The following is a 19,677-nucleotide window of genomic DNA, read 5'->3' as shown; positions in this document are numbered from 1 at the left end:
TGTTGTGGCATGATTATGGCAGAGTCATCAGCCTATTCCTGACTGAAAATATTTGGCATCAAATCCTCAAAAGGTTCTACAGCTGCAACATCGAGAGCACCCTGACCGGTTGCATCACCGCCTGGTATGGCAACTGCTCGGCATCTGACCGTAAGGCGCTACAGAGGGTAGTGCGAACGGCCCAGTACATCACTGGGGCCAAGCTTCCTGCCATCCAGGACCTATATAACAGGCGGTGTCAGAGGAAAGCCCATAAAATTGTCGGAGACTGCACACTGACTCGGTACCGGTGCCCCCTGTATATAGCCTGGTTATTGTTATTCTTATTGTGTTACTTTTTATTATTACTTTTTATTTTTGCCTACTTGGTACATATTTCTTCTTCTTGAACTGTACTGTTGGTTAAGGACTCGTAAGTAAGCATTTCACGGTAAAGTCTACACTTGTTGTATTCGGCGCATGTGGCAAATAAAGTTTGATTTGATTTTGATTTGATAATATCTGTTGGAAAAAAGTATGGTTATTACCAAACAAATACCTGCTTGGTCAAAGAGGTCTCTTTCAGAATAACCCATAAGTATTACCCTGCAAATCATTACCTGAAGAAATTCAAAAAAGACATTAACATTAACAGTACTTTTTGTGTTGAGCATCCAGAAACAGTTTTGCATTTATTTTGGCATTGTCTACATGTAAAGAAATGATGGCAAGATAATTATAGTTTTATAATTGTTAATATTGTTGATGACTTTTGTTTATTATGGGAGAACGTGCTGGTCGGTTTCCTTAACTATAATAAGGATAAAGAAAAACAATTTTCATAAATCTAATTGTGGTAAATTCACTAATTGAGCAGTACATTAAGACCATTCTACATAATTTTAATAAGAAAGCTGTCAAACAATCAATATGTGTGTATCTTTTAAGTTCTTTGTATAATCTGTAATTTGTTGTACCCCTTAGCACATGTTATAATTGTCTGTGTAAGGGTCGACGCTGGTAGAGACAAGTAGCAGGTACATGGAGGAAACATTTAATGGCGACGACATGGGACAGGACGGGACAGGACAGCGCCTGGACGTAAACACATAACAACATTAATGCAGACACAGGGAACAAACATGGCAGTTATAGACCGGGCAATCAACAAAGGGAAGGAGTCCAGGTGAGTCCAATGAGCTTTCCTGCGCTTAATGATGGTGACAGGTGTGCATGATGAAGGGCAGCCCTCGAGCGCTAGAGAGGGAGAGCTGGAGCAGGCGTGACAGTCTGTTTTTTTAATACTTATTGTATGTATGTGTACTGGTGTTTCTCCAATAATAAAAATAATAATTATCTCTGCTCCCTGTATGGTCAATCATCCAAAATAGATGATCCCGTTTAAGATGGATATAGGCATATACTGTATATAGATGTCCTAGCCTACCTCTTTCAAGAAATACATTCAATGCCGTATTAGCCTTATATTTAGCTAATGAATGATGGGCTATGCATAATAATCTTCTAACTTATAGCCTCTGTCTCTTGCGCAATACGCAAGCACCTGTGCTCCGCTGGGCTCTCTCCTTAAAAAATAGCTCCTCAGCTCTTTGAGTCCCATGCAAGAAAAGCTAGACTAGAATAGCTTTCTGGTCATTTTTTTGTGTGCATTTATTATACCAATAGACTATTCAAAGAGGGATGCAAGCTCTTGTTTGCTGAATGTTAAATAAAGCAGCCTTTAGAACTCACGGGTAGTTTGAAAGAAGGGCGAACGCGCGATGGCCCGTAGGCTATAGCATTTATTTATTCAGACCCATAATCATGCAATCTTCGTGAAGAGAAGTGGAAGCTGTCTGCATCTAATTCTAGTTTTATATTATGCAAGCATGTCGTTAGAATTATGAAGATAAGGACAACGAAACGTATTTAATTGAACTGTTGAAAGCGAGGAACAAATGAAGCAACAATAGAGAAAGAGGACGTAGGCTATAATATTAGGGGAAATATTGTATATATAATATATATAATATTATATTATAATTCAAAATTTAAATCAAATTCGCATGTGCTACACCAGAATTGCATGTTCTCTCCCAACTTGATCATGGTTTGAACGAGGAGCATAATTCCAGTCCATATAATACAGTATAAAACAATACACTAGGCCTACAGTAATACAGTTCACACTCAGAAAGATTAGCCTACTGGAGTTTGTGTCATTTATTTACCCAAGAGAGCATATACAGTTGAAGTTGGAAGTTTACATACCCTTAGGTTGGAGTCATTAAAACTCGTTTTTCAACCACTCCACAAATTTCTTCGGTTAGGACATCTACTTTGTGCATGACACAAGTCATTTTTCCAACAATTGTTTACAGACAGATTATTTCACTTATAATTCACTGTATCACAATTCCAGTGGGTCAGAAGTTTATATACTCTAAGTTGACTGTGCCTTCAAACAGCTTGGAGAATTCCAGAAAATGTCATGGCTTTAGAAGCTTCTGATAGGCTCATTTACATCATTTGAGTCAATTGGAGGTGTACCTGATGTATTTCAAGGCCTACCTTCAAACTCAGTGCCTCTTTGCTTGACATCATGGAAAAATCTAAAGAAATCAGCCAAGACCTCAGAAAAAAAATTGTAGACCTCCACAAGTCTGGTTCATCCTTGGGAGCAATTTCCAAATGCCTGAAGGTACCACGTTCAACTGTACAAACAATAGTATGCAAGTATAAACATCATGGGTCCACGCAGCCGTCATACCGCTCAGGAAGGAGACGCGTTCTGTCTCCTAGAGATGAACGTACTTTGGTCTGAAAAGTGCAAATCAATCCCAGAACAACAGCAAAGGACCTAGAGGAAACAGGTAGAAAAGTATCTATATCCACAGTAAAACAAGTCCTATATCGACATAACCTGAAAGGCCGCTCAGCAAGGAAGAAGCCACTTCTCCAAAACCGCCATAAAAAAAGCCAGACTACGGTTCGCAACTGCACATGGGGACAAAGATCGTACATTTTGGAGAAATGTCCTCTGGTCTGATGAAACAAAAACAGAACTGTTTGGCCATAAGGACCATCGTTATGTTTGGAGGAAAAAGGGGAGGCTTGCAAGCTGAAGAACACCATCCCAACCGTGAAGCACTGGGGTGGCAGCATCATGTTGTGGGGGTGCTTTGCTGCAGGAGCAACTGGTGCACTTCACAAAATAGATGGCATGATGAGGTAGGAAAATAATGTGGATATATTGAAGCAACATCTCAAGACATCAGTCAGGAAGTTAAAGCTTGGTCGCAAATGGGTCTTCCAAATGGACAATGACCCCAAGCATAATTCCAAAGTTGTGGCAAAATGGCTTAAAGACAACAAAGTCAAGGTATATGAGTGGCCATCACAATGCCCTGACCTCAAGCCTATAGAAAATTTGTGAACAGAACTGAAAAAGGGTGAGCGAGCAAGGAGGCCTACAAAACTGACTCAGTTACACCAGCTCTGTCACAGGAGTAATGAAAAACCCCACTTATTGTGTGAAGCTTGTGGAAGGCTACCCGAAACGTTTGACCCAAGTTAAACAATTTAAAGGCAATGCTACCAAATAATAATTTAGTGTATGAAAACTTCTGACCCACTGGGAATGTGATGAAAGAAATAAAAGCTGAAATAAACTATTCTCTCTACTATTATTCTGACATTTCACATTCTTAAAATAAAGTGGTGATCCTAACTGACCTAAAACAGGGAATTTTTACTAGGATTAAATGTCAGGAATTGTGAAAAACGGAGTTTAAATGTATTTGGCTAAGGTGTATGTAAACTCCCGACTTCAACTGTAGCTAGCTACATCTATGGGCTTTTATGTTTTTATGTAGTGCGTAATGTGCAGTAGCCTGTATACTGTATCATATATGTATTGGATAAAGGCACAATCATTTGGGCTTATTTGGGCTTGGGCTCATAAAATTTCTTTAATGTATGGCTCATCGGGCTCAGGTAGCATCATGCTTGAATTTTCAATCAAATCTGTAATTTGAATTCCACTTCCGGTTTTGGCGGGAAACACCGAGTTACCCGGGAGAAAAGTGATTTATTCCCGGGATGGAACATTTGTAAAATACCTGGAAAATATTCAACCCTAATCTGCAAAACTGTCTGGTCGGTGAGACAAAGACAAATATCCTGCGGCAAAACCGTCTAGTTGCAGTTTCTCATAATAGTCAACAGAACAACTACTTGAATGCTATGGGGTATTGTCAATGTTTTAACTATATTATTTCATGTTTATTTCTGTCTCTAGAGAGACTCAACTCAGGCTGTGGTTGTTGAAATGTAATCAGATGCAATTGTTTGCACCAGCAGCTGAAGCTGAGCAAGTCCATGGAGAAACAGAAAGGGAGATGCTTTTTCATTCATCAAGGTGAACATTCACAATTTTAAGCATCCATTCTGTATGCACAGTTAGTAAAATACACAGATGTAGCAATTCATTTATTCATGAATACATGAATACTTTGAATACATCTTTCTTCAGAAGGGAAGTTTGTTTTGCATGCTTTCATCCTCCTCAGACCATCCAGGTAGTGAATGAAAGACTGCTGACTATGAACCCTGATGATATATTGCTGTTTGATGTGATTCTGCTGGCCAATGACAGTAAAGAAAAACACTCAAAGATAATTGCCAGTGCAAAACATTATGGTATGGCATAAACGTTGAGCTACAATAGGGGTATGGAAGAGAATCACAACAACATATGTAAGATGAATACTTATTTTCAAGAACAGTGTTCTTACTTTATTTTTAGGTAGTCATTTTTAGGTCATCCTTGTGTAGGCCTAGTTAACATGTAATTATCACAAACTGGTTGTTGTATTTCTTGTATTCCCCAAAAGTTGTTGATATTAGCAGATTTTACCTCTGCGACAAGGAGGATTCCATTTAGAGCCTGCAACCAAATAATCTGAAGCTGTACCTGTCAACAGATACCAATGATGATTGCAAGGCCTTACAAAATGAATGGTGATTAAATCCCCCCCACCCCCCACCACTCTCTCTCAATTCAATTTACTGTGAGGGCTTTATTGGCATGAGAAACATATGTTAACATAGCCAAAGCAAGTGAAGTAGATAATAAACAAATGTGAAATAAAATGACAGTAAAATTACACTCACAAACGTTTCAAAAGAATAAAGACATTTCAAATGTCATATTATGTGCAACTAGTTAAAGTACAAAAGGGAAAATAAATTAACATAAATATGGGTTGTATTTACAATGGTGTTTGTTCTTCACTGGTTGCCCTTTTCTTGTGGCAATGGGTCACAAATGTTGCTGCTGTGATGGCACACTGGTATTTCACCCAATAGATATGGGAGTTTATCAAAATTGGGTTTGTTTTCGAATTCTTTGTGGATTTATGTAATCTGAGGGAAATATGTGTCTCTAATATGGTCATAAATTTGGCAGGAGGTTAGGAAGTGCATCTCAGTTTCCACCTCATTTTGTGGGCCGTGTGCACATAGCCTTTCTTCTCTTGAGAGCCAGGTCTGTCAAGGTTATGCTCACTGAGTCTGCACATAGTCAAAGCTTTCCTTAAGTTTGGATCAGTCACTGTGGTCTCTCTCTCAATTCAATTTAAGGGCTTTATTGGCATGGGAAACATATATTAAGTACATTATAAACAAAAGTGAAATAAACAATAAAAATGTACTCTCTCTCTCTCTTTCTCTGCCTCTTGTCTGTCTCTGTCTCTCTTTCTTTCTCTCCCTGTCTATCTCTCTCTCCCTTGCTCTCTCTCTCTCTCTCTCTCTCTTTCTCTTTCTCTCTCTCTCACGTCTGCTCCCGCTTCCCTTCTCTTGCGCTCGAGGCAGCCAAGCTGCTCATCATGACGCACACCTGTCACCATCGTTGCGCGCACCAGCGCTTCATCAGACTCACCTAGACTCCACCACGTCATTGATTGCCTCCCCTATATCTGTCACTTCCTCAGTTTCATTCCTGTGTCTGCATTGATGTTGTTTTGTTTCTCTTGTCCAGACGCTGTTGTTGTTTAGTTTCATGTCTATTTATTATTAAATCCTCACCCTGCACTTGCTTCCCATCTCCCAGCGTCTGATGTTACGGAACCGTTACACTCTCTCTGTTTCTCTCCGTCTCTCAATTCAATTTCAATTGAAGGGGCATTGTTGGCATGGGAAAAATATTTTTACATTGCCAAAGCAGGTGATATAGATAATAAACAAAAGTGAAATAAATAATTAAGAAAATGCACAGTAATCATTACACTCTCAAAAGTTCAAAAATAATAAAGACATTTCAAATGCCATATTATGTCTATATACAGTATTGTAATGATGTTCAAATAGTTAAAGTACAAAGGGAAAATAACTAAATATAAATATAGGTTCTATTTACAATGGTGTTTGTTCTTCACGGGTTGCCCTTTTCTTGTGGCAACAGGTCACAAATCTTGCTGCTGTGATGGCACACTGTGGTATTTCACCCAATAGATATGGGAGTTTATAAAAACTGGATTTGTTTTCAAATTCTTTGTAGGTCTGTGTAATCTCAGGGAAATATGAGTCTCTAATATGGTCATCAATTTGTCAGGAGGTTAGGAAGTGCAGCTCAGTTTCCACCTAATTTTATGGCCAATGTGCACATGGCCTGTCTTCTCTTGAGAGCCAGGTCTGCCTACGGCAGCCTTTCTCAATAGCAAGTCAAAGATTTCCTTAATTTTGGGTCAGTCACAGTGGCAGGTATTCTGCTACTGTGTACTCTCTGTTTAGGGCCAAATAGCATTCTAGTTCTCTCAGTTTTTTTGTAAAACTTTCCAATGTGTCTAGTAATTATCTATGTTTTCTCATGATTTGGTTGGGTCTAACTGTGTTGCTGTCCTGGGGGTCTGTTTGTGTTTGTGAACAGAGCTCCAGGACCAGCTTGCTTAGGGAGTTCTTCTCCAGGTTAATCTCTCTGTAGGTGATGGCTTTGTTATGGAAGGTTTGGGAATCGCTTCCTTTTTGGTGGTTGGAGAATTTAACAGCTCTTTCCTGGATTTTGATAATTAGCTGGTATTGGTCTAATTTTGCTCTGCATGCATTATTTGGTGTTTTACGTTGTACAAAGAGGATATTTTTGCAGAATTCTGCATGCAGAGTCTCAATTCGGTGTTTGTCCCATTTTGTGAATTCTTGGTTGGTGAGCGGACCCCAGACCTCACAACCATAAAGGGCAATGGGTGCTATACCTGATTGAAGTATTTTTTTAGCCAGATCGTAATTGGTATGTGAAATGTTATGCTCCTTTTGATGGCATGGAAGCCACTTCTTCCCTTGTCTCTCAGATTGTTCACAGCTTTGTGGAAGTTACCTGTGGCACTGATGTTTAGGACGAGGTATGTATAGTTTTTTGTGTGCTCTAGGGCAACGGTGTCTAGATGGAATTTGTATTTGTGGTCCTGGCAACTGGTACTTTTTTGGAACACCATTATTTTTGTTTTACTGAGATTTACTGTCAGGGCCCAGGTCTAACAGAATCTGTGCAGAAGATCTAGGTGCTGCTGTAGGCCCTGGTTGGGGACAGAAGCGCCAGATCATCAGCAAACAGTAGACATTTGACTTCAGATTCTAGTAGGGTGAGGCCGGGTGCTGCAGACTGTTCTAGTGCCCTTGCCAATTCGTTGATATATATGTTGAAGAGGGTGGGGCTTAAGCTGCCCTGTGGAAAGAAATGTGTGTGTTTTTTGCCAATTTTAACCGCACATTTGTTGTTTGTGTACATGGATTTATTAATGTTGTATTTGTTTTTCCCACAACACCTCTTTCCATATAGAAGACCCTCATGCCAAATTGAGTCGAAAGCTTTTGAAATCAACAAAGCATGAGAAGACTTTGCCTTTGTTTTGGTTTGTTTGATTGTCAATTAGGGTGTGCAGGGTGACTACGTGGTCTGTTGTATGGTCATTTGGTAAAAAGCCAATACATTTTTTTCTCAGTACATTGTTTTCACTGAGGAAATGTACGAGTCTTCTGTTAATGATAATGCAGATGATTTTCCCAAGGTTGCTGTTGACCCCCGGTAGTTATTGGGGTCAAATTTGTCTCCACTTTTGTGGATTGGGGTGATCAGTCTTTGGTTCCGAATATTGGAGAAGATGCCAGAGCTGAGGATGATGTTAAAGAGTTTAAGTATAGCCAATTGGAATTTGTAGTCTGTATATTTTATCATTTAATTTAAGATACCATCAACCCCACATGCCTTTTTGGGTTGGAGGGTTTGTATTTTGTCCTGTAGTTCACTCAATGTAATTGGAGAATTCAGTGGGTTATGGTAGTCTTTAATAGTTGATTCTAATATTTGTATTTGATCGTGTATATGTTTTTATTGTTTGTTCTTTGTTATAGAGCCAAAATATTGGAGAAGTGGTTTATCCATACATCTCCGTTTTGGATAGATAGCGCTTCATGTTGTTGTTTGTTTAGAGTTTTCAAATTGTTCGACGGCCTGTATCACATGGAGGGGGTCACCACGATGTCATGATTGATGGCAGACTGATGGGGAGAAGATACTGCATATTTTGGGATATTTTTCTGTTAGAATTTCAGATTAACTTTTTTTTTGCAAGCTTTTTGGATCCAGTTTTACATATTTCACTGGCGCGTTTATCATTCATCATTCATACAACAGCTGCCACCTTCAGTATATCATTGAAGTAACTGCTTAAACAGATTGTACAAATTAAACAATCAAGATTAACATAATATTTCAATATTAATTTACACAACGACAAAATATTGAATAAACTCCAAGAGCAGAAGCACAAAATGCATTCTGAATGACACACATTCTTCCTCAGGTGGAGCGGTGCATGATAATAATTAGGTGGGTGCTTATATTTGTCCAATTTCACACAAGTGTGTTTTATATGCATGCGTGAATTGGAAATGTGATTTTTGCATATCCCAACTCCCCCTGAGAGACCCTCTGAGAGTGAGGTCACAGGGAGGGATCAGCCATTATTGATGGCGACCCTGGAGCAATTAGGGTTAAATGCCTTGCTCAAGGGCACATTGACAGATTTTTCACCTAGTCGGCTTGGGGATTTGAACCAGCAACATTTTGGTTGCTGTCCCAACACTCTTAACTGCTAGGTTGCCTGCAGCCGGCATAGTCTAACATCAATAAGAATTAGCTCAGCTCCAATATTTGAACCTGTGAATTAGCCTCAGGTAGGTAATGCGTTGGATGACAGGAGTGACAAGTACACAGAAACAAGCAAACAATGATTTGTATAAACTGCTCTCAGGAGAGACGCTATCCAGTGTATGGATCCTTACTCTACTGTCCAACGCCAGAGCAGTGGTAGAGAAGCCATCAGAATTTGCATTGACAACAACCACAAGATAGCCTCAAAATGAAGATTTTATATCTCTGTGTGTTAGCAGCATGTGCGTGGACGTCCGAGTCACTCATACGGTATGATACACAGCAGATGTGTTTTTAATAGCATTTCTAGTTCATTTATAAAACTGCATTATTAACTGCATTAGTAATGTGTGGTTTGCAACTGGACATTACCTAAATTATGCATTAATTCTATGTGAATTATGTAGTGATAAAAATAGATTGCTGCAGATCTATATAAAAGTATACTGCTTAAAACATTATTACTAGTCTAGAGACCTTTTTCGTTCATACTTAGTGAAGGCTCGATAAAGGTCCTAGAGGCACTGAAAATATCCTTATGTCTTGTGTACCTTTTTTGTTTATTTTGCTATCCAGTATACCCCTCACAAAGTGTAACTCCTTGAGACAATCTATGTCTGACTCAGAGAGGGATTTCAGTCGTTTATTCCATGATTCCTACTCCGACAACTTTGACGACGATGACGCCAGTGGGACCAGCAAAGTGGCTCTGAGGAACTATGTTGATGTAAGTGTCTGCCCGCCTTATGCACAGTATAAGTCATATAAAAGTCCGATTTAATTTGCACAGTAAGTGGCCTTATGCACAGTAACTCAAGTCATACTTCACCAATTATGCATTACTCATTATGCATTGGTTTTGATATGTCTTCTTCATCGTTGATGTGATTGTGTCTTCAGGCTCAGTTCTATGGAGAGATTCGTTTAGGAACCCCACCTCAAATGTTCAGGGTGACCTTTGACACTGGATCCAACAACCTCTGGGTGCCTTCTTCCAAGTGCTCCGTCACTGACATCACATGCTGTAAGTCTCTCATCATGCACTGTGCACATGGGTAGCATTTTCTCAGACTATTCCCTGTAGAATATACACTTAAAGTACAAAACATTTTTACTGTAGGAATATCATGTATATCATATGCTTATGGAAATATACACTGAGTGTACAAAACATTAAGGACACTGCTCTTTCCATGACAGACTGACCAGGTGAATCCAGGTGAAAACTATGATCCCTTATTGATGTCATATTTTAAAACCACTTCAATCAGTGCAGATGAAGGGGAGGAGACAGGCTAAAGAAGGACTTTTAAGCCTTGAGACAATTTAGATATAGGTTGTGTATGTGTGCCATTCAAATGATGAATGGTCAAGACAAAATATTTAAGTGCCTTAGAACAGGGCATGGTAGTAGGTGCCAGGTGCATTGGTTTGAGTGTGTCAAGAACTGCAATGCTGCTGGGTTTTTCATGCTCAACAGTTTCCTGTGTGTATCAAAAATGGTCCACCATCCAAAGGACATCCAGCCAACTTGACATAACTATGGGAAGCATTGGAGTCAACATGGGCCAGCATCCCTGTGGAATGCTTTCGACACCTTGTAGAGTTCATGCCCTGATGAATTGAGGCTGTTCTGAGGGCAAAAGGGGGTGCAACTCAATAATAGGAAGGTGTTTCTAATGTTTTGCACACTCATTGTAAATTTGAAGTAAATGGATATAAGGTTTAAAAATAAAGATAGAGAGTTAAGAGTTCAAGGCTGATTTCATGTCTGAGTGACATCATTTATGTCAATACTAGGAATAAACATGAGAATTGTGACTTCCTGTCTTAGCTAGTTTTTTGTTCAGAAAACACCATATCAAACTGATAATGTATGTTTAACGTTGTATTGCAGTGATTCACTGGAAATACAATGATACCCAGTCCAGCACATATGTCAAGGGTGGAAGAAAGTTTTCAATGCATTATGGACAGGGAAGTGTAACTGGGTACCTCAGCCAGGATACGTGCATAGTAAGTTTGGAAAGGAGGAGAAATGAATTGCTGCCACTGACACATTATATAGTTTTAAATAATCTGCTTTGCTCTTCTGTCAGATTGGAAGTGTATCCATAAAAGATCAGGTGTTTGGTGAGGCCGTCAAGATATATGGAGCGAACTTCGTTGGTGCTAAGTTCGATGGAGTTCTGGGAATGTCTTACCCAACAAATGATGCCATGAGCCCTGTCTTTGACAACATAATGAAAGAGAAGCTGTTGGCGGAGAATGTTTTCTCCTTCTACCTCAACCACAAGTGAGTGGCGATAGTGAAGTGGAACGCAGATCATTATTGTATTTTATACCTATTTATCCAGAAAGTCCCATTGAGAAGAACTCTTTCCCAAGGAAGATCTGAATGAGCTGTAAGTTAACATGGCAGTTTTAGAAATCTACTTGTGCCACTGGAAATGTACTGCAGATGCTGTCTTCTGATGGGCGCTACTGTTCTGTGACAGGATCTCCTCCAACCAGCCAGGGGGACAGCTAGTGCTGGGAGGGACTGACCCTGCATACTACACTGGGGACTTCCACTATGTCAACATCACCACAAAGGACCTCTGGAACATCCACATGGACGGGTTAGTGCTGCTAACCAGTGTATTTATTACAGCCCGTGTATTTATTACAACCAGTGTATTTTATTTTAAAGTAACTGTCCATTGTTTTCAGATTTCTATGAAATTACAATATGTGTGAAATAGTTTTTTCCCCCAAAATATTTTAATTAAGTATGTTAAAAATCAACTTTTCTGTTTAGTAAGGGTATCGGCATATCCCAACAACAGAATAATGTGGGTGTATACCGGTCTGTTGTGTTCAGTAATTTGTGTCGTAGCTCAGTTGTGTATTGAATACTGTTGCTTTAAGAATGTATCAGGCAAATTGTGCGTGTACGGAGGTGTGAGGATAGGATGGGTGAGTTGGTACTAGTTGTTAACATGTTGATCTGAAGTAAAGACGTTCAGTTTAATTGCACAACAAGCCTCCGTGCATTTGTAACATTTGGCGACTAGGATGGCTGAGTTTAGCTTACCTCCACCATCTCTATTTCTCCCGGTCCTTGGAGATCCACCTGTTCCATGGAATCACTGGTGTCAATCCTTTCAGTAGTATATGGTAGCTATCAATCTGCATGGAGCTGCCAACGCACACAAACGGGCGATTCTCCTCCGCTATCTCGGCGCTGAGGGACAATGTGTCTCCTCCACTTTGCAGCCAGTGGAGAACAAGTTTACATCGGCTGCCCAAGCTCTGGAGGAACACTACAGTAGCTCAGTGTGATCATGGATTGTTTTCTCTTCAGACAACGAGCCCAACTGCCGGGTGAGTCCGTAGCACAGTACCTAGTGGGACCATGCAGATTGGGACCACTAGAAAACTAATTTGTACATGATCAGATCATTGAAAAAACGTCATGTTCTCCACTGATGGAGAAATTGTTGTTAAAGACTGATGATCTGACACTGGAGAAAGCACTTACTGTTGGAAAACAAATGGAAGTTGTTCTCACTGACCTACAGAGTGCATCTCAAGGGGCAGGGCTTCACACACTGGCTGAGGCACCAGTCCAAAATGTGCAGGAAACCACTGGGAGGCGACGTTGTTCTAATTGTGGAACAGTCTACATGTCTAGCAAAAGAGCAACGCTGCAAGAACTGCAAAAATACAATCATTTTGCCCGTTGTTGTAATTCAGCAGTGGCAGGACAGCATCGAGAAGATCAATCAATCAATTAAATGTATTCATAAAGCCCTTTTTACATCAGCAGATATCACAAAGTGCTGTAGAGAAACCCAGCCTAACAAACAACAAGCAATGCAGATGTCGAAGTTCACCAGTCTCCATTAACTCTGTACATGATGACTCAGTTGCGGCCAAGCAATGTGACTGCTACATCGAGGGTGTTAAAACCTCACTGGTGACTGACACTGAAGCAAGTATGTCACTTTTGAACAAAGCCACTTATGACTAATTCTTCTCACATGTTCCACTGCAGAGACCAGCAGTATCCCTCTACAGCTACAACCACACACTGATCTCAATCATTGGAACTGTCTCACTGCCAGTCTGTTACAACAACAAAACCACGCCGGCCAGCCAGTTTTACGTTGCCTGCACTAGTGCCTATGGAGTACTCACAACTGTTTGAGGGGCCAGGTCACCTCAGAGGTTTTGTCCACCGGCACACAGTCAACAAAGAGGTCAAGCCAGTAATCCAGCCATTGTGGAGGGTTCCGCTGACCCTTCAGGAGCCCATTGACAAGGGACTTGACAACGTCCTTGACACCTCGCCATGGGTCTCAAACCTGGTCGTTGTGCCCAAGAAAAATGGCGATCTTTGGATCTGTATGTGTAACCGATGTGAAATGGCTAGCTAGTTAGCGGTGGTGCACGCAAATAGCGTTTCAATCGGTGACGTCACTCGCTCTGAGAACCCTGAAGTAGTTGTTCCCCTCTCTCCACAAAAGCAACAACTTCAAAACAACAAAACAACTACTTCAAGGTCCTCAGAGCAAGTGACGTCACCGATTGAAACGCTATTAGCGCGCACCACCGCTAACTAGCTAGCCATTTCACATCGGTTACACATGGACCTCAAGGCCGTGAACAACTGCTCCTCTTTGACGGCTTCTGAAAAAAGATGCACCATGGACATGGACTCAGGACTGTCGGGATGCTGTGCAGGAGCTCAAGGTGCAGCTTACATCGACACCAACACTGGCTCACTGTGACACATCAACACAAACGATTGTCCCCTGTAATGCCTCGGCAGTGGCCCTTGGAGCTGTTTTGTCTCAACTGCATGGAGGCGTGGAATGGCCAGTGGCCTTTGCCTCACGGGCCTTGTCTCCGATTGAACTAAAGTACTCTGTGGGAGAGTAGGACGCCATGGCTTGCATGTGGGCGTGCGAGCACTGGCACTTGTAATTGTAAGGCAGAACATTCAAACTCCGCACAGACCATCAAGCCCTCACAGCACTGCTGGCCACACAGGGCTCCGGACATAAGCCTCTATGGCTCTACTGGTCATTCATGACTTGCATTCGAAATGGGCAGAAGCCGTGCCGTTGTCCTCTACTACCTCACAGATGATCATCCAAACACTGGATAAGCTGTTCTGTCAGTGGGGGTTGCCCAGCACCATTACGACAGACAATGGTCCCCAGTTTGTCTCGAATAATATGTCTGTGTACCTTGAAAAGCAAACCATCAAGCACATCTGGACGGCTGTGTACCACCCTCAAGCAAACAGGGGGATGGAACGCTTGAACAGAACCCTGAAGGAAGGAATACGAGCCAACTTGGCTGAGGGATAACTTTTTGACGTGGCTCTGTGCTTTTTAAAAATATATATATATTTCACCATTATTTAACCAGGTAGGCTAGTTGAGAACAAGTTCTCATTTACAACTGCGACCTGGCCAAGATAAAGCAAAGCAGTGCGACACAAACAACAACACAGAGTTACACATGGAATAACAAACATACAGTCAATAAAACAAAAATAAATACAAAAAAAAGTCTATATGCAGTGTGTGCAAATGAGGTAGGATAAGGGAGGTAAGGCAATGAATAGGCCATAGTGGCTAAAACAATACAATATAGCAATTAACCTGGAGTGATAAATGTGCAGAAGATGAGTGTGCAAGTAAAGATACTGGAGTGCAAAGGAGCAAAATAAATCAAATAAATAACAGTATGGAGATGAGGTAGTTGGATGGGCTTTTTACAGATGGGCTATGTACAGGTGCAGTGATCTGTGAGCTACTCTGACAGCTGGTGCTTGAAGCTAGTGAGGGAGATATGTCTCCAGCTTCAGTGATTTTGCAGTTCGTTCCAGTCATTGGCAGCAGAGAACTGGAAGGAGAGGCTGCCGAAGGAGGAATTGGCTTTGGGGGTGACCAGTGAAATATACCTTCTGGAGCACGTGCTACGGGTGGGTGCTGCTATGGTGACCAGTGAGCTGAGATAAGGCGGGGCTTTACCTAGCAAAGACTTATAGATGACCTGGAGCCAGTGGGTTTGGCGACGAATATGAAGCGAGGGCCAGCCAACAAAAGCATACAGGTTGCAGTGGTGGGTAGTATATGGGGCTTTGGTGACAAATCGGATGCCACTGTGATAGACTGCATCCAATTTGTAGAGTAGAGTGTTGGAGGCTATTTTGTAAATGATATCGCCGAAGTCGAGGATCGGTAGGATGGTCAGTTTTACGAGGGTATGTTTGGCAGCATGAGTGAAGGATGCTTTGTTGCAAAATAGGAAGCCAATTCTAGATTTAATTTTGGATTGGAGATGCTTAATGTGAGTCTGGAAGGAGAGTCTAACCAGACACCTAGGTATTTGTAGTTGTCCACATATTCTAAGTCAGAACCGTCCAGAGTAGTGATGCTGGATGGGCGGGCAGGTGTGCCTTATACTACTCCACATCAGGGTTACCAAGCACTCCACCACTGGGGTGTCTCCTGCCTCCCTGATGATTGGTAGGGAACTGAAACTCCCTTTGGACTGTCTCTGCCCAAAACAAAAGAACAAGCCTGCTGCAGCAAGGCAAGCCTATGTTGGAGCAGCACAGCAATGGATGAAACAACGTTATGACACGTCTCACAGAGTGAAACAACTAAGCCTGAAGGCCCAGGACTGGGTGCGGATCAGGACTGACAACTGTCGGAACAAGCTCTCCTCATTTTGGTCCAAGCCCCTGAAAGTGGAACGACAGCTAGGGCTTGCAACATTCCAACTTCCTGATGGATTCCGCTGGCATGCAAATCACCTCAGAAAGGTCCATTTGCCTGTGGGGTATCCTTTCCTGACCTGTCTGTCCACAACTCACTATGGGCATGAGCAAGATCAAGGGTCTCATGCACCTCCAACCCTACACCAGGCTCAGTTCAGGGCCCTTCCACCAGTCAGGCCTCAAATGCCTGCAGTTCCCCTGCCATCAGCTGCACTTCTGAACACTGGGAGACCCCAACGGGTCATAGCTCCTCCCTCGTGGCTTAATGACTATGTGAACTAGAGTGGGTTGGGGGGATGCTGTGTTCAGTAATATGGTTTCGTACCTCAGTTGAGTATTGAATACTGTTGCTTTGAGAATGTGTCAGGCACATTTCGAATGTACGGAGGTGAGGATTGGATGAGTAAGTTTGTGTTGATCTGAAGTAAAGACGTTCAGTTTAATTGCAGAAATCCAAATCAAATCAAATCAAATTTATTCATGAAGCCCTTCTTACATCAGCTGATATCTCAAAGTGCTGTACAGAAACCCAGCCTAAAACCCCAAACAGAAAGCAATGCAGGTGTAGAAGCACGGTGGCTAGGAAAAACTCCATAGAAAGGCCAGAACCTAGGAAGAAACCTAGAGAGGAACCAGGCTATGAGGGGTGGTCAGTCCTCTTCTGGCTGTGCCGGGTGGAGATTATAGCAGAACATGGCCAAGATGTTCAAATGTTCATAGATGACCAGCAGGGTCAAATAATAATAATCACAGTGGTTGTCGAGGGTGCAACAGGTCAGCACCTCAGGAGTAAATGTCAGTTGGCTTTTCATAGCCAATCATTCAGAGTATCTCTACCGCTCCTGCTGTCTCTAGAGAGTTGAAAACAGCAGGTCTGGGACAGGTAGCACGTCCGGTGAACAGGTCAGGGTTCCATAGCCGCAGGCAGAACAGTTGAAACTGGAGCAGCAGCACGGCCAGGTGGACTGGGGACAGCAAGGAGTCATCAGGCCAGGTAGTCCTGAGGCATGGTCCTAGGGCTCAGGTCCTCCGAGAGAGAGAAAGAAAGAATTAGAGAGAGCATACTTAAATTCACACAGGACACCGGATAAGACAGTTTCATGAACTGAAATCAGAGGTCCCAGAATTTTTTCACACGCACAAAAAGCTTATTTCTCTAAAATGTTGGGCACAAATTTGTTTACATCCCTGTTGGTGAAAATGTTTCCTTTGCCAAGATAATCCATCCACCTGACAGGTGTGGCATATCAAGAAGCTGATTAAACTGCATGATCATTACTCAGGTGCACCTTGTGTTGGGAACAATGAAAGGCCACTCTAAAATGTGTATTTTTTCCCCACAACACAATGCCACAGATGTCCCAAGTTTTGAGGGAGCATGCCATTGGCATGCTGATTGCAGGAATGTCCACTAGAGCTGTTGCCAGATAATCTAATTTTCATTTCTCTATCATAAGCCGCCTCCAACGTCGTTTTATAGAATTTGGCAGTATGTCCAACTGGCCTCACAACCGCAGACCACGTGTAACAATGTCAGCCTAGGACCTCCACATCCGGCTTCTTCACCTGCAGCATCGTCTGAGACCAGCCACCCAGACAGCTGATAAAACTGAGGAGTATTTCTGTCTGTAATAAAGCCCTTTTGTGGGGGAAAACTTATTTTGATTGGCTGGGCCTGTCTCCCCTGTGGGTGGACCTATGCCCTTCCAGGCCCACCCATGGCTGCGTTCCTGTTCAGTCATGTGAAATCCATAGATTAAGGTCTAATTCATTTATTTCAATTGACTGATTTCCTTATATGAACTGTAACTCAGTAAAATTGTTGAAATTGTTGCATGTTGCGTTTATATTTTTGTTCAGTATATTTCTCTAACTAAATATTTGGGTGTCTTTGGCAGTTTGAGCGTTGGAGAGGATGTCAAGCTGTGTAAAGGTGGCTGTGAGGCCGTGGTGGACACTGGCACCTCCCTGATCCTAGGTCCCTATGATGAGATCAGTGCTCTGCAGAAGGCTGTAGGAGCTGTGCCCTGGAACCGTGGAAAGGTAGAACATGACAGAAACTAGAATCACCTATTATTTTCTATCTCTTCTCTCTACAGTATCTCCCTCATCCTTTTCTTTAGAAAATGCATACCAACCGACGAGTATATCCTCCTGGTATCTACCAAACCAAAGAGGGTGAATATAATTGTAATCATGAAGCTAAATAGGTCCTCGAATAGCCATTTCACAACTCTCTAGCGATTCTGTTGACATTGAAGCATGTTAGCTGTGAGAGGGTGGTTTTACTGTTGTTAAACACTATCTGTTACTTGTTTCACAGTACACGGTTGACTGTGAGAAAGTGTCCTCCCTCCCCAGTGTCTCCTTCACTGTCAGTGGAAAGGTCTACCCTCTGACTGGAGAACAGTATATTCTCAGGGTATGTACAGTATATAGCGTATCAGGCAGTTTGTAAAGAACTAAATGCACTATATATTTACTGTATATATATCATGTATATCATATGATACTGCAATGTAATGTTAGCATAGTCAGAGTCTAGGAAAGTAAAAGGCATATGGAAATATACAGTGTAGTAATGTAGCATCATTATACAGGCTGTTAGAATAGAAACCTTGTTAATATATCTGTAGATGTCGCTGGTGCTCCTTCTTAACTGTGTGTGTGTGTGTGTGTGTGTGTGTGTGTGTGTGTGTGTGTGTGTGTGTGTGTGTGTGTGTGTGTGTGTGTGTGTGTGTGTGTGTGTGTGTGTGTGTGTGTGTGTGTGTGTGTACGCAGTGGACTACGAAGGGCAAGAAAGTCTGCCTTTTAGGATTTTTCCCCTCAAGCTTCCCTGGCTGGACCCTGGGAGATATCTTCATTGGAGCTTACTACACAGTCTTTGACCGGGACAACGATAGGGTGGGATTTGCCAAAGCAATATAAGAGGAAGGGGAAGTGGATACCTCGTCAGTGGCACAACTGAATACATTCAACCGAAATGTGTCTTCTGCATCCGCATTTAATCCAAACCTTCTAGATAGCCCTGCCCAGTGAAATAATGTTGAAAAGAGTGTAATGCTAAAACACCTGTATAAAATACAGTATATACATATGGGATGAGTAATGCTAAAACATCTGATGCTATAAAATACAGTATATACATATGGGATGAGTAATGCAAGATATGTAAACATCATTAAAGTGGCATCATTCATGTGACTAGTGATCCGTGATTTCAAGTCTGTATGTTGGCAGCAGCCTCTCTGTGTTAGTGATGGCTGTTTAACAGTCTGATGCCCTTGAGATAGAAGCTATTTTTCAGTCTCTCGTGCTTTCATAGATTTAAAATTATTATTTTAGAATAACAAACTTTGTAAAATGATATTTGTCCTTGAAAAGGAGGATAAGCAGACAATTAACTTCTCTCATACTGATAGCATTTGTATCATAAATCATTTTCACAGCATTCAAAGTTTTGTTTGTTTTATGAGTAAGTGGGTGCATTTTCCTGTGTTCATTTCCCTGGTTAATCTCCCTATTTAAACATGACCTCTATTTGATATTTTTGTGTGTAAAGAGATGAATTAATCAAATAAAGACTTAACTCCCAGTTATTTGGCATTTGTGTGTATGTCGTGTTATTTCAGAGTAATGGCAGCTGATTGGGTGTAGTCGTGAAGTTGCACCAACAGCGATGTTTATCACAATTTGTTAAGGTTTTGCT

General features: G+C 41.6%; 1 protein-coding gene across 1 annotated transcript; it reads left to right on the top strand.

The window, feature by feature from the left end:
- Nucleotides 1-9,340: 9,340 nt before the first annotated feature.
- On the top strand, nucleotides 9,341-19,574 carry LOC139578235 (cathepsin D-like). Its single transcript, XM_071405575.1, has 9 exons — nucleotides 9,341-9,457; nucleotides 9,764-9,914; nucleotides 10,088-10,211; nucleotides 11,085-11,203; nucleotides 11,287-11,483; nucleotides 11,686-11,808; nucleotides 17,867-18,011; nucleotides 18,292-18,390; nucleotides 18,750-19,574. Exons 1-9 carry the CDS (start codon nucleotides 9,396-9,398, stop codon nucleotides 18,894-18,896), a joined length of 1,167 nt encoding a protein of 388 aa, XP_071261676.1. The 5' UTR covers nucleotides 9,341-9,395; the 3' UTR covers nucleotides 18,897-19,574.
- Nucleotides 19,575-19,677: the final 103 nt, after the last annotated feature.

The sequence above is a fragment of the Salvelinus alpinus genome, chromosome 6, assembly GCF_045679555.1.
Source record: "Salvelinus alpinus chromosome 6, SLU_Salpinus.1, whole genome shotgun sequence".
NCBI classification, from domain to species: domain Eukaryota; kingdom Metazoa; phylum Chordata; class Actinopteri; order Salmoniformes; family Salmonidae; genus Salvelinus; species Salvelinus alpinus.
Note: the sequence above shows the minus strand (reverse complement) of the source record. Positions and strands in the feature narration are given on the sequence as shown.